Source organism: Microtus pennsylvanicus, chromosome 17, assembly GCF_037038515.1.
Source record: "Microtus pennsylvanicus isolate mMicPen1 chromosome 17, mMicPen1.hap1, whole genome shotgun sequence".
NCBI lineage: Eukaryota > Metazoa > Chordata > Mammalia > Rodentia > Cricetidae > Microtus > Microtus pennsylvanicus.
In genome coordinates this window covers 7,540,888-7,553,838 of record NC_134595.1, presented here as the reverse complement: position 1 = coordinate 7,553,838, position 12,951 = coordinate 7,540,888, and the positions used below count along the sequence as shown (strand labels likewise).

At 35.2% G+C, this 12,951-nt stretch overlaps 1 protein-coding gene across 8 annotated transcripts in view; it reads left to right on the top strand.

The window, feature by feature from the left end:
- Kansl1l (KAT8 regulatory NSL complex subunit 1 like) overlaps positions 1-12,951 on the top strand; it is an 86,474-nt gene that overhangs the window by 35,999 nt on the left and 37,524 nt on the right. For 7 of the 8 annotated variants that reach the window (XM_075951379.1, XM_075951378.1, XM_075951376.1 and 4 more), the window contains exons 4-6: positions 3,773-3,970; positions 4,390-4,511; positions 11,885-12,089. In XM_075951379.1, the coding sequence (XP_075807494.1) occupies positions 3,773-3,970; positions 4,390-4,511; positions 11,885-12,089 (525 nt within the window). The remainder of the gene's footprint in view (positions 1-3,772; positions 3,971-4,389; positions 4,512-11,884; positions 12,090-12,951) is intronic. The other variant, XM_075951377.1, reaches the window with a different exon arrangement.

Here is a 12,951-nt window from a genome sequence, read left to right as displayed (position 1 = left end):
TTTTGGTTTGTATTTTTATTTATCAAATGAAAATTCAACATGCCACATGAGACACAGTGAAAGCATGCACCAATTTTGCAATACTACCAGCTGAGAATCCTTTCTCTTTTCCAGCATTTGACGTGGGTTACTTTGTTGGTCTTTGCCATTCTAGCTGGGATCATATGAAATCACAAAGTTGTTTTGATTTGCATTTTCCTAATTGCTAGGGATGATGAGCATTTTTAAAGATATTTCTCAGTCGTTCCCTACACCCCGCTTCTTTTGAGAACTCTCCATTCCAGTTCTAGGCCCATTTTTTGAATGAGTCATTTGTTTTGCTTTTGACTGTTTTTTGAGTTCTTTGTATGTTCTAGATACTAAAAGTCTGTCAGATGTGTAGGTGGTCAACATTCCTCCCCCGTTCTTTGGGCTTCCTTTTACCTGCTTGTTTTCTTTAGCTTTGCAGAAGGTTTTCACTTTTATTAAATTTCAGCGATTGTTGGCCTTAAGTCTTGAGGAAAATGGAGTGCTACTCAGGAAGTCCTTTCCTGTACCTGCACCACGCAGGCACTGCCTGTGTTTTCCTCTAGCAGTTTCAGTGCTTCAGGTTTAGTCTTTGATTCATTTGGAGTCAAGGTTTTGTGCAAGGTGATGGATAATGGGTCGAATTTCGTTCTTCTACAATATGGACAACCAATTTTTCTCAGCACCATTTGTTGAAGATGCTTTCTTTTTTCCAGCCTATGTTTTTGGCCTCTTTGTCAAATATTAAGTGCCCCAGGTTAGATGTGCTCATGTTTTCGACCTCTGATTTTGTTTCATTGGCTCACATGTCTGTTTTGTGCCAATATATTGCTTTTATTACTCTGTAATATATCTTAAAATCTGAAATTTTAATCTGACGAGCATTGTTCTTTTTTGTTCAGAATTTTTTGGCTATACATGGTTCTTCTGTGGTTCCATATGAAGTTTAGAATACTGTTCTTTTTCTGTTTCTGTGAAGAATGGATGGGGATTTTGATTTGGAGTGCACTGAATTCGTAAATATATTTTTGCAGAATTGTCATTTTTCACAATGTTCATGCTAACAACCCATGAGCAATAGTGTCTCTCCATTTTCTAATGTCTGTCTCTTTTTTGCATAAATTTAAAGTTTTCATTATAGATTTCCCTCATTTCCTTGGCTTGGTTTATTCCTAGATATTCTCTGAACCTATTGTAAGTGGAAGTGTGTCCATGATCTCCCTCTCTGTGCATTTGCTTGTGTATAGAAAAGCTATTGATTTGTGCACATTGATACTGTTATGTTGCTTGAGTTTATCATTTCTAGAAGTTTTCTGATAGAATCTTTAGAATCTCCATACTATATCACCTGAAAAAGGGAACAGTTTTACTTCTTTCCATATTTGTATTGAAGAATGTGTTTTTAAATTTTTTCTTTTTCTTTTGAACGTCTACTCATATATGACTTAATATATGGTCTTTTGGGGAAAATTTACAATGTATACTTAGGAATCTATATGCTGCTATTGTATAGTTCTATGTATAGCTGTTAAATCTAGTTCACTGTTTTAGATCCTCTGTTTATTTTATTCTTCAATAGTGAGTTATTATTGTGTAACTATTTCTTCACTTTTATTATGTTTTGCTTCCTCTATTTTGGTCAATTATTAGCTGTATAAATGTTTATAATTGTTATGTCTCTATTGACTGACATCAGTATTGCCACCCTGTTCTCTTGCTTGCTATTTGTGTGGTATGTTTTCCTATCAATTTCAGCTTATTATACCATTGGATTAAGTATTTCTTCTAGACAAGTTTACATTGATATGTTTTTATTTGTCTCTGTTGTTCTGTGACTTTTCATTGGAGGGTTTAATCCATTTAGAATCAAAGTAATTAATTACAAGAATCAATTTCCTTTTGACATCTTGCTGTTTGTTTTCTGTATGTTGTATGACTTTCTTGTGACTCATTTCTTGTATTACTGTCCTCTTTTTGTTCGTTTTATTTTGTATTTATTTTATTCTGGGGCAAAATTTCACTATGAAGTGGTAGCTGGCCAGGAAGTTGAAATGGAGATCAGGTGACCTTGAATTTACATACATTCTTCTACTTCTCCTCCCAAGTGCTGGGATTAAGGACTTGTAATACCATGCCTGGATTTACTTATTTTTTGGTGTTGAAAGTCCTTCTAGTTTTTTTTTGTGTATATACTATAGTTATTTTATTTGTGGTTACTACTTAAGATTGCTTCTAACTTTACAAAACTTTACCATTCTAATTTGAATTTATAACAGTACAACTTCAACAACATATAGAATTCTCTTCCTTTCTTTATAACAAAATTTCACTTTTGTTTTTTATGACATAAAACATAAATTAATAATTCTTTTAAATATACTGATCTCTTAAATACTAATAGAAGACAAAGGTGAAATCACAAACCACTGTTTCAGTATTGCTATATTTTATAATCTCATGTATTAACTTATATGAGTTTTTTATTTCCAACTTTTTCTCAAAAATCTCAATTATCAAGCTGAATTTTTTCTTCTGTTTTGTTGATTTTTTCTCCTATGTGTTATTCTCTTTTCTCCCCAGGTCATAGATTGATTTCCTTACTTCATTTATCTGTTTGAGTCCTCTTTGAGGTCATTGATCATTTTTTTTTTTTTTGCTAGTAAACTTTTTAGGTCTTTATCTGGGCTTTAGTATGTTTTATTTTTTTTTATTTATTTTATTTTTTTTTTTTTGATTTTTCGAGACAGGGTTTCTCTGTAGCTTTTGGTTCCTGTCCTGGAACTAGCTCTTGTAGACCAGGCTGGCCTCGAACTCACAGAGATCCGCCTGCCTCTGCCTCCCGAGTGCTGGGATTAAAGGCGTGCGCCACCACCGCCCGGCTAGTATGTTTTAATTTAGTAATTACTGTTCTTTAGAGTTTTGTGTATTTCTACATTCACTCTTGGTTTGGGTATCTCTTCTAGTTTGGGAGAAATCCTTTTAGTTATTTGCATATTCCTGTGCACTCAATCCCCAGTTCTACTTTCTGTTGTGTCCCTTTCCCCTTTCTCTCTGCAGGTTGGTAGGTGAGACTGTTTCGTTATTCTTTCTTCTTTTTGGTCTATTACTTGTTTCTCTGTAACTTTCAAGTACCCCATCACTTTTTTGCACATTTCCAAACTCTCTTTCCCCTTTTCTCTTTGCATCAAGGCTTGCTTTGTTTCTCTTCCTCTCCTCTCCTCTCCTCTCCTCTCCTCTCCTCTCCTCTCCTCTCCTCTCCTCTCCTCTCCTCTCCTCTCCTCTCCTCTCCTCCCCTCCCCTCTCCTCCCCTCCCCTCCCTTCTCTTCCCTCCCCTTCCTCTCTTTCTCTCTTTCTTCTTGTCACTTCTTAACTATGGCACATTTATATGGAGACAGTTTCCAGTCCATCGTCTTACTCTAGTTGTCCAATCACATAGGATTTAAAAAAGGTTGGCTTTTTTAAAATAATTTTTTAATTGTGTGTGTGTATGTGTGTGTTTGTGTATGCATTCATGTGCGCATGCTCTCATCTGCCAAAAGAGTATGTTGGATTCTCTGGAGCTGGAGTTGTAGGTGATTGTAGACTGCTGGACATAGGTGCTGGGATCCAAATTCAGTTGCTCTAAAAGTACATTCTCTTCACTGCTGAGCCATCTCTCACCTCCAATCAGTTTTTTAAGAGAGATAAACTGTATTTTCAATTTTAAATCTATGTTTTCCATGAGGACAATAGGATGTGACCACTTTTATTGCTTTTTACCCCCTAGGGGATAGTGATCTTAGAAGAATGTCAGCTGCCAAAAGACATTTTGAAAAAACAGATACAATTTTCAAATCAAGCGACTTCATTAAACACTTCAATGAATTCTCAGATTCCCCAAAGGAGCGAAGAGACCTTGCCGGAGCACGACTTTGAGATGTCACCCAGCAGCCCCACGCTACTGCTTCGAAACATAGAAAAACAGGTAATCTTAGTGTTTGCTTTATGAAATAACTTTAGATAGGGTTTTGCTTCTTAAACTATTTGATAGGGTTTAGATATTAAATATCTTCCAAAAGTCACATTAGTCTCTAGCTTATTGTATATTAGTCTCTAGCTCATAGACCCAATCCTTGAAAGTTGATTGAATCATGAAGGTTCTGACCAGATCAACCAAGTGGTAGATATGTAATTTGTTAGAAGTTAAAAGGTGGGGTCTTGTTGGAGAAAGCTGGCCATTATGAACAGATTTTTTAAAAAAACAACAGTATGGCTTCATTTTTAAGGATAATTCAGTATATGTAAGTCAGTAAATATAATACAGCATATAAGTATACTTTTGGAGAGAAATTCAGGATCTTAATGATGCTTAACTGTACTAAAGTGTTAACTGTTTCTTTGTAGAGTGCACAGTTGACTGAAATCATTAACAGTTTGATTGCCCCTCTCAACTTGTCTCCAACTTCCTCACCCCTCTCCTCCAAATCCTGCAGCCACAAATGTCTGACTAATGGCATTTCAAAGAGGTAGGTATTACTTGAAGAGTTTGACTTCTAAATTTGGCTTATTTTATTTTAATTTTATAGCCATTTTTAGGATTACAATACTACAATCATAGACCATGGGTACAGTTTTAGATATAAATAAGTACATAGGATTAATATAGTTACCCATGAGGAATTTTTAGGAATTTTAATGCTTCTAAAAATCATACTAGTGATAATATTCACTATGGAAGTATTACCTTAATACTGTGACTTCTATTTTGTAATTCTTCATTCTTGATCTTCAGTTTACTGTAACTTAAAAAAGACCCTAAATATAGTTAGACACAGACAATTGGCACATAACACCATAATTTTACATTAATTTTTATATTAATAATCATATTATTAGTTATTTTAGGAACCTTCTAATATATCAAAAATAAAATATATATCCAGATAAAAATCAAATTAAGTATTAATATTAATGGAATGGCTATCCCACTCTTGAATGATATTAGTGAATAGAAACTAAATCTTAAATAAAAATTTTGTTTCTAATTGACTATTCAGAAAGCTTGTTTTAAAATATTTCTGAAGTTTTATTTATGCTCAGTCATTTTCCCCTGGATCTATCATGAAAGTAGTTTTTCTACTGATTTTACTTGATTTCTGACATAGTGTCATATTTTGCATCGTTGATGCTTCCCTTGGAAAGTAAGACTTGCTGGTTGTATAGGGCAAATGTGAGAGTCTCATTTACAAGAATCCTGTTTTAGGGATCCATGATGAAAGTCAATTACAAGTTGAGTTGTAAAATGATGAATGAGCATTGTGGTTTTAAACTAAACACATTTTCTATATCATTTTGTTTATGTAAATTATGTTTATTATCATAAACACACACTCACACACGGTTTCTATTGCTGTGAAGAAACACCATGACCACAGCAACTCTTATAAAGGAAAACATGTGAGGTGGTGGTTTACAGCTTCAAAGGTTCAGTCCATTATCATCATGGCAGGGAATCTACAGCATGCAGGCAGACATGGTATGGAGAAGTAACTGAGAGTTCTACATCTTGCAGGCAGTAGGATGTCAACTGAGACACTGGGCGGTATCTTGAGCACAGAAAACCTCAAAGCACACAGTGCCACTCTTCCTCCAACAGAGCTCTACTCACTCCAGCAAAACCGCACCTCCTAGTAGTGCCCCTCCCTGTGAGGTGATGGGGGCCAATTACATTCACCCCACCACATAATCTTGTATAGTTTTCTATATTACAGGAAGAGAATAGTTAAAATGGGCACAGTGATGCATTTCTGTCGTCCTGGCTACTTGCAAGGCTGGGACAGGAGCATTGCAAGAGCTGGAGATGTGGCTTAGTTGTAGTACACGGACACGGCCTATGTGGAGCTCTGCACTCAGTTACCATTAGTCAAGAACAGACAGGGGAACAATCAGCTAGTTCACGAGCAGTTTGAATATCAGATAACAATTGTGATTCATTTTGTTAAAGTTTTTACATATTATCTGTCTTCTGGTTTGACAGTATATAAGCTTCAAAAAAGTAGAATATCTTTGGTTTATCTTGTTACATTGTGGTTTGGGGTTTTATTTGGAACACTTGCATGAGTAACAGACATATTATGAACATCAATTAATATTGAATGAATCAAATATTTGTCATCTTTCAGTCCACATAAGAAATATACCTGAGATGATGAGCTTTGAATTCAGATACATTTATTTTGGTTTTCCATTTTAGAAGTTGACAATCAGTTGGTTAGCTTGAGGCTGGCAGTGAGACAGCACACCATGGTAAGAGTATTTGGTGGAACAAAGTACCCTGCTCCCCTGTTCATCAGGAACCAGAGAGCAAGAAGGAAGACAAGAGTGTGGGTTCTCAGGCACCCTTCTTTTATGCTCCCCATAAGCATCCAAACATACAGGCACACACACACACATGCACATGTGCGTGGATACACACACACACACACACACACACACACACACACAATCTTTAAAAAATGAAAAAATTCAAAACAGTAGAAAGTATCTATAAGGTAGTAAGGGACAACTTATAGGAAGAGAAAGCCTCTTTTACAAGTCACGTGAGTAAGCTTGTGTGCATGCCACGAAATCTCTTTTGGTTAAATAGAGCCTTTTGTGATTTTAGCTGCGTTCTGGGTAGTTGACCTGTCATGTAAGAAACTCACAAGTCAAACATTTTAGTTCTCCTATCAAAGTGTACTCATCCTCGCTTTATTACATCAGATTATATCATAGTTTTGCATATTATGGAAGAAATTTAAAATTTAAAGTTTAGCCTTTCTTTAACTTTTGAGGGAGTTAAATAAAACCATGATAAATACTTTTTAAATATTTAGGTCAATTTTTATAAGTATCTTAATAACTTTTTCTCATACTGTCTTTAAACTCACTGTTAATTATTTTCTGGGGAAATTTTTTGTGCATTTGTTATTATTTATTGATTTCTAACCTTCATTTACTAATTAAGGGAACTGTCTACCCGAAAGTGGTAAGGTTGGATTTAATTTTTTAGGTTTATTAATCCTAGCACTAAGACCTGAGAAGAGTCACTGAGAACCAAAAAAGTATATTTAAAACTCCAAATAAATGAAGTCACTGAGGTAGTTATACATTTTTAGACCTGATATTCTAAAATGAACATAAGATGTCATATATTATCTCTGAGAAAGTGAATTTCTACTTGAAATAAGGTCTAAATTTTTGTTTGATTTTGCCTTAATGAGTTCCAGAATGGGGTATGAAATTATGTTTTCACGCCCATTGCCATACTGTGGTCACTAGTGGTAACTGTCTCTCGTGCCGTGCAGCCATCCCTTCTAGCTGGTGTCATCACTGAAAAGCCGCAGGCTGACAACCATGTCAACTACGCTGTGAAACTAAGTCACATCACAGTAGTCACTTCTCAATTAGGAGAATATTGTTTGCTAACAATATTTTCTGGGTCACTGCTATCAATATAAGTTTGGATTCTGAGGGATATCACTAATTATCATATTAACTAGATATATGATGTCAATGGGGAGATGAAACCTTCCTGTTGTTTTGAAAGAAGTGCCACTAGGAATTACTTTTATTTGTAAAACAGCTTCTTTTCGTTTTTATCTCTAATGATGTAAGTGTCAAACTAATTTTATACACGGCAATTTACTGGTATACTGCTAAAATTGTGTCTAGAAAATATGTAATTCTATAATAACATGTTTATTTTGGTCTATTGATTGGAAAAATAAGAATACAAAATTTATTGTACAATGATTTATTAGAAAAACATTTGAGGGGTATGCAGCAAAAATAGTATTTCATCTGAGAAGGCTGGGTTCAGAAAGTATTTTAGCTTGTATTTGTGTGGGGGGAGTCATATCTGGGTACCTAGGTGTACATGTTCCTAGTATGCTTACTGAGGTCGGAGGACACCTGCGGAGGCTGTCCTTCAGATACCTGCTTCCTTTCGAGCTAGTAATCTTCACCACATAGGCTCAGCTTCTCAGAAGCTGTGTGTCTTCTCTTACTGTGCAGTTGACAGGCTTACAGATCCCAGCCACCACACCACACTCCTTGCATGCCTTCTGAACAATCCAGACATACGTGCTAAGGCTGGCGAAGTGATCCCTATGCCTTTAACTTTGTTTTCCTTTTGTGTGTGTATATGTTTCCAAATTTTCTTTGAAGTGAAAACACTACTTTTTTAAAAAAACTCAGATAAGAAATAGCAGTTAACAGTAGCTTTCTGTTTTTTGTTTTTCCTTTTGTCTTCATGCTTTCAAATCCCTTTTAGGCAGGTATTGTGGTGCATGCCTGTCATCCTAATCCTTTAGAGGCTGGCATAGATGGTTCATGAGTTCCAGGCCAGGCCATCTTGGGCCATAGTGAGTTTGAGGCTAAATTTGGCCTACATAGCAAGAACTTTTCTCAAAAACAACTACAAAAAGAAATAATAATATTCTCAAAAACAAATACAAAAAGAAATAATAATAAAAAGTTCCATTTGAAGTTTATAGCCAGAGGTAAGAATACAAATAACACTATAATAATCAGTTTCTTTTTCTTTATGGAAAACATTAAACATAGAAAATATATTAAAAATCCACCTATTTCTAGACTTAAATTATCTCAATATTTTGCTAATTCAGTTAAGCAGTTTCTATTTCTAACATGATTGTTTACTCCAGAAATATTTTAAAAGTTAATTCTGGCCCAGTGGTGGTGGTGCACGCCTGTAATTTCAACAGTTGGGAGATGGGCAGGAGGATCTCTGTGAGTTCAAGTCCAGCCTGGTCTACAGAGCAAGTTCTAAGACAGCTAAGGCTATAACATAGAGAAACCCTGTCTTGAACATATACATATATGCACTTTTTAAAAACTCTTGGAACTGTATTAAGTGTTTGACAAGCTATATGTCTCAATGATTAACTAGTTAAATATGCTAATATTTGCCTTTGTACTGGAAAAACTCCCTTTTATCTGGGAATGGTGTACGATCCCCACTTTGTACTTGTTACATTTTGAGATAGGTCTTACTAAATTGTGTAAGCTGGTCTTTGCTTTGTCTGTATCCCAGGCAGCAGTTGAACTTACGTCTGATTCATCGCTGAGGCTACCTGAGTAGCTAGTCTTACACACTGGTGTCACCAGGTGACAGTTTGTGTTATTACTAACTGCTATAATATCACTGACATAGTTGTTGAATGTATTATAGTTACCATCTTCCCTCTTCAATTCTTTTTTTTGTTTTTATCGACATAAACTACCCATACTTCTTTAGATCTTTCTGATTTCCCGTTGCTGTGTGAACATTCTTGAATTTTTTGTTTTATCACTCTAAAAGAATATTTTTATAGTAGATGTAACATGATTTAAACACAATAGTACTGTTATAAAAATACTATCTTTTGTGTGAAGCATGTGTGGGTATGAATGTGTATAGCAATATGGTATGTGGGTGTATGTGCATGCATGTGGAGGCCAGAGGTCAAAGCTGGGTGTCTCCCTCAAGCACTTGCCACCATATATTCAGAGACAAGATCTCACTGACCCTGGAGGGGATCCATCCAGAGAGTTTTCAGTTTCCCTTAAGACTTTTGCCCCAGTGTTGGGGTTATGAAAAAAAAAAAAGCAGAGGTACTGCTGCACTTGGCTTTTACTTGGCATCCAAACGCAGGTTCTTGTACTTCCAAGGTAGGTATTTTACAGACTGAACTAACTTACTTTCTCTTTCTTTCTTCCGTCCGTCCGTCCTTCCTTCCTTCCTTCCTTCCTTCCTTCCTTCCTTCCTTCCTTCCTTCCTTCCTTTCTTTCTTTCTTTCTAGATTTATTTATTTAATATGTACCATGTTCTGTTTTGCATGTATGTACATATGAACAGATCTCATTATGGTGGTTATGAGCCACCATGTGGTTGCTGCAGACTGAGCTATTTCCCTGGACACAGAAGAACTGCAAACACCAATTGGTCTTAAGTCAATTAGCATTATTTGGTTGGTGATATGCCAAAGATAAAGGAACAAAGGAGACCTCTACTCAGTGTTTCCAGGTTCTTGTCATCATTAAAGAAATAATAAGTAAGGCATTTGGAGCAAGTTTCTTACAAGGCAGAGAGTTACATGGTGAAGCAGTAACAGTTGGCTTCTCAGGAAGAAACATCCCAAATCTCCAGTAGCTCCCTTTTTTGCCCAAACTTAAAATGATGAGGGATTATTCTTGAGTTAATATAGAAGCAAGGTGAGGGGTTACAGGAGGGGTGTGGGTGTGTCCTGGAATAGAGCTAACCCAGCATTTCTTCCCTTATGTGGGCTTTTCCAGCTGCAGCATGCTGTCAGATACATGACAAAAGCAAGCAAATTTGCAAGGCTAGTAATCTGAAGATGTATTTATAATGAATCAAAGTGTAGTCAGCAGCTGTCCTAGCAGATGTTGAGGAGTCTCATAATGTACCACCATTTACCAAGTTTGCTGTTTGTCGCTTTATTCCCTGTGTATCTAACCTATCTCGATGTAATGTAATGTTAGACTACTAAGTCAACTAGTATTGGCCTCATAAAGTTGAAAAGCTTACATTCTATTAGTACATATAGAATGTATCAATATATTAACATATTACATATTAGTATAATATTACAATATATTAGTATATTAATATGTAATATAATAATGCAAGTTAAGTGTGTCAATATAAAACAGCTCTCCAAAATTCCTAAGACAGTTTATTCTGAGTGATTGCACTTAGGAACAAATTCAGGTTGCCCTGAATGATATTTTTCACTGTGGAAACAATTTCATGAACATTTTTATGAACAAAAGAAACACAGACATCAAGACACCTAGCAACTATAGGGTTAGAGATTCAAGTAGGCCAGTTACATCAAAGCGTTAGCATTTTCAGGTGCTGACTCTTGACGTTATTAGTTTTTTGCATTGGTGAAAGCTGGTGGAAGCATCTGGCCTTTCCTCTTCCCAGAATTCTTTTAGTCTGGTTACCCTGCCTTACTTCCTGCCTGGCTACTGGCCAGTTAGCATTTTATTAGACCAATATGAGTGACAAATCATTACAGTTTACAAGAGCATTATCCCACAGCAGGTAATAACTTATTTATTTATATATTCCAAAGGTTCTTTTTTTACTGCTAGTCAAAATAAAACTAGATCAGATTCAGAAAAGAATAACAAATGGCTATTAACGAACAAAAGATACCACCTAATTTTTCTCTTGATGTGTAATATTCCAACATAATCATGAAGTTTTAACCTGTCAGCTTGTAAAATCTTTATGATAGGGATCTTTTTTTTTTCCTGGGAACATGAGAAACCTTAAATATAATATTAAAAATTGCAATAAAGATTAATTATAAAATTATATTTTCCATATATAGCTTATTTCATTATTTTATAGTTGCAAGTTACATCATAAGTTTTAAAAGTTTCTAAGCTATAATAGGGTTGTAGCTGTTTCAGAGTTCACTAAACTTTGAGATGCAGTAGGCTTGCTTATTTAAGATGCAGTTAGCAGACCTTGGACTTTTTAAGCCTTAGTTCTGATGTACTTCATCTAAACATGAAAAGAAATTGGCATAAATAGTTTAAACTATGTCATCTGTGAATTATTTTACAAAAAACATTCATCTTATATTAAAAACATTTTAACTTTGAAAATGTACCTTTTGCAGCAGAAAATAGAAATTATTTCTATATTTTTACTATGTAATTCTCCATTAATATCAATTATTTTACCTATTGTTATCACAAATTGACTAAAAGTTAATACTCTTCTATCATAATAAAACAAGAAAATTTACATTTAGTTTTCTTTGTCTTCTGTTTATTTTATTTTGCCCTCCCCCATCTCCAATTATTTCATACATTTCAGTGCTTCAGAGAATTTAGATGAGCTCTCTTCCTCCAGTAGCTGGTTACTTAATCAGAAGCACAGTAAGAAAAGGCGAAAAGACAGGACAAGACTGAAATCTCCATCCTTGGCTATCATGAGTACAGCTGCCCGAACAAGACCCCTTCAGAGTTTCCATAAAAGAAAACTCTACAGATTGAGCCCCACTTTTTACTGGACTCCTCAGGTAAGGCTGCATTTGGGAAAAACATGAAGAAAGATTTCACTACCAGTATATTTTGAGTACAACTGGGTATGAGTTATATATATAGATAGAATAATTACATACAGAAAGCTTAAAATACAGTTTATAAATTAGATAATAATAGATACTGACAATAAAAATTGGGATTTAATATTTTTGAACATAGCAGTAAACTCTGTGTATTCTAAAATTTCTCTTATTCTCAGTTTTTTTTTTTAAATAACTATTGTTGTTTTCTTTGCTGCTGGAAATTTAACATGGGGCCCTGAAAGCTAAACCTGCACTCTACACTGAGCTATGACCAAGCCCCTGGCTTAACAGAATAAATGTATGTTGTTGTTTTGTAAGTAAATTAAACTAAGTTTTAAAGAAAATGAAATGTCAAGGTGATCTTTAAAACATTCAGGTAAGGTAATAATGAAATGCGCCTCATATTTGTGTCAAAAATGTTGACTCAGGTAAACACAAGACTACTGGCAAAAACCAAAGAAGATGGAGTCTTGGTAAAGAATTCAGGAACTAGCTTTTTCTAGGCTTCTTCTTGCCAAATGTGGGAATATTTGAATATGAAAACTTTTAATTTGTTCCCTCCCTCCCAAACAGGGTCTGGGCTTGATTAACTGTGTAGCCAAGTGTGATCTTGAATTGATTCTCCTGTTTCCACCCCTGGGGTGCCTGGATTATGAGTATGCTGGGAATTGAATCCGAACTTTGTGAATGCTAGGCCAGTACTTTACCAACTGAGCTGTATCTCCATCCCATTAAGGACAGTGATAAATTACTAAAAACAGAGAGGGATAGGGATGTGGCTAAATTGGTAAGAGTGTTTTGGTAAGCACTCACA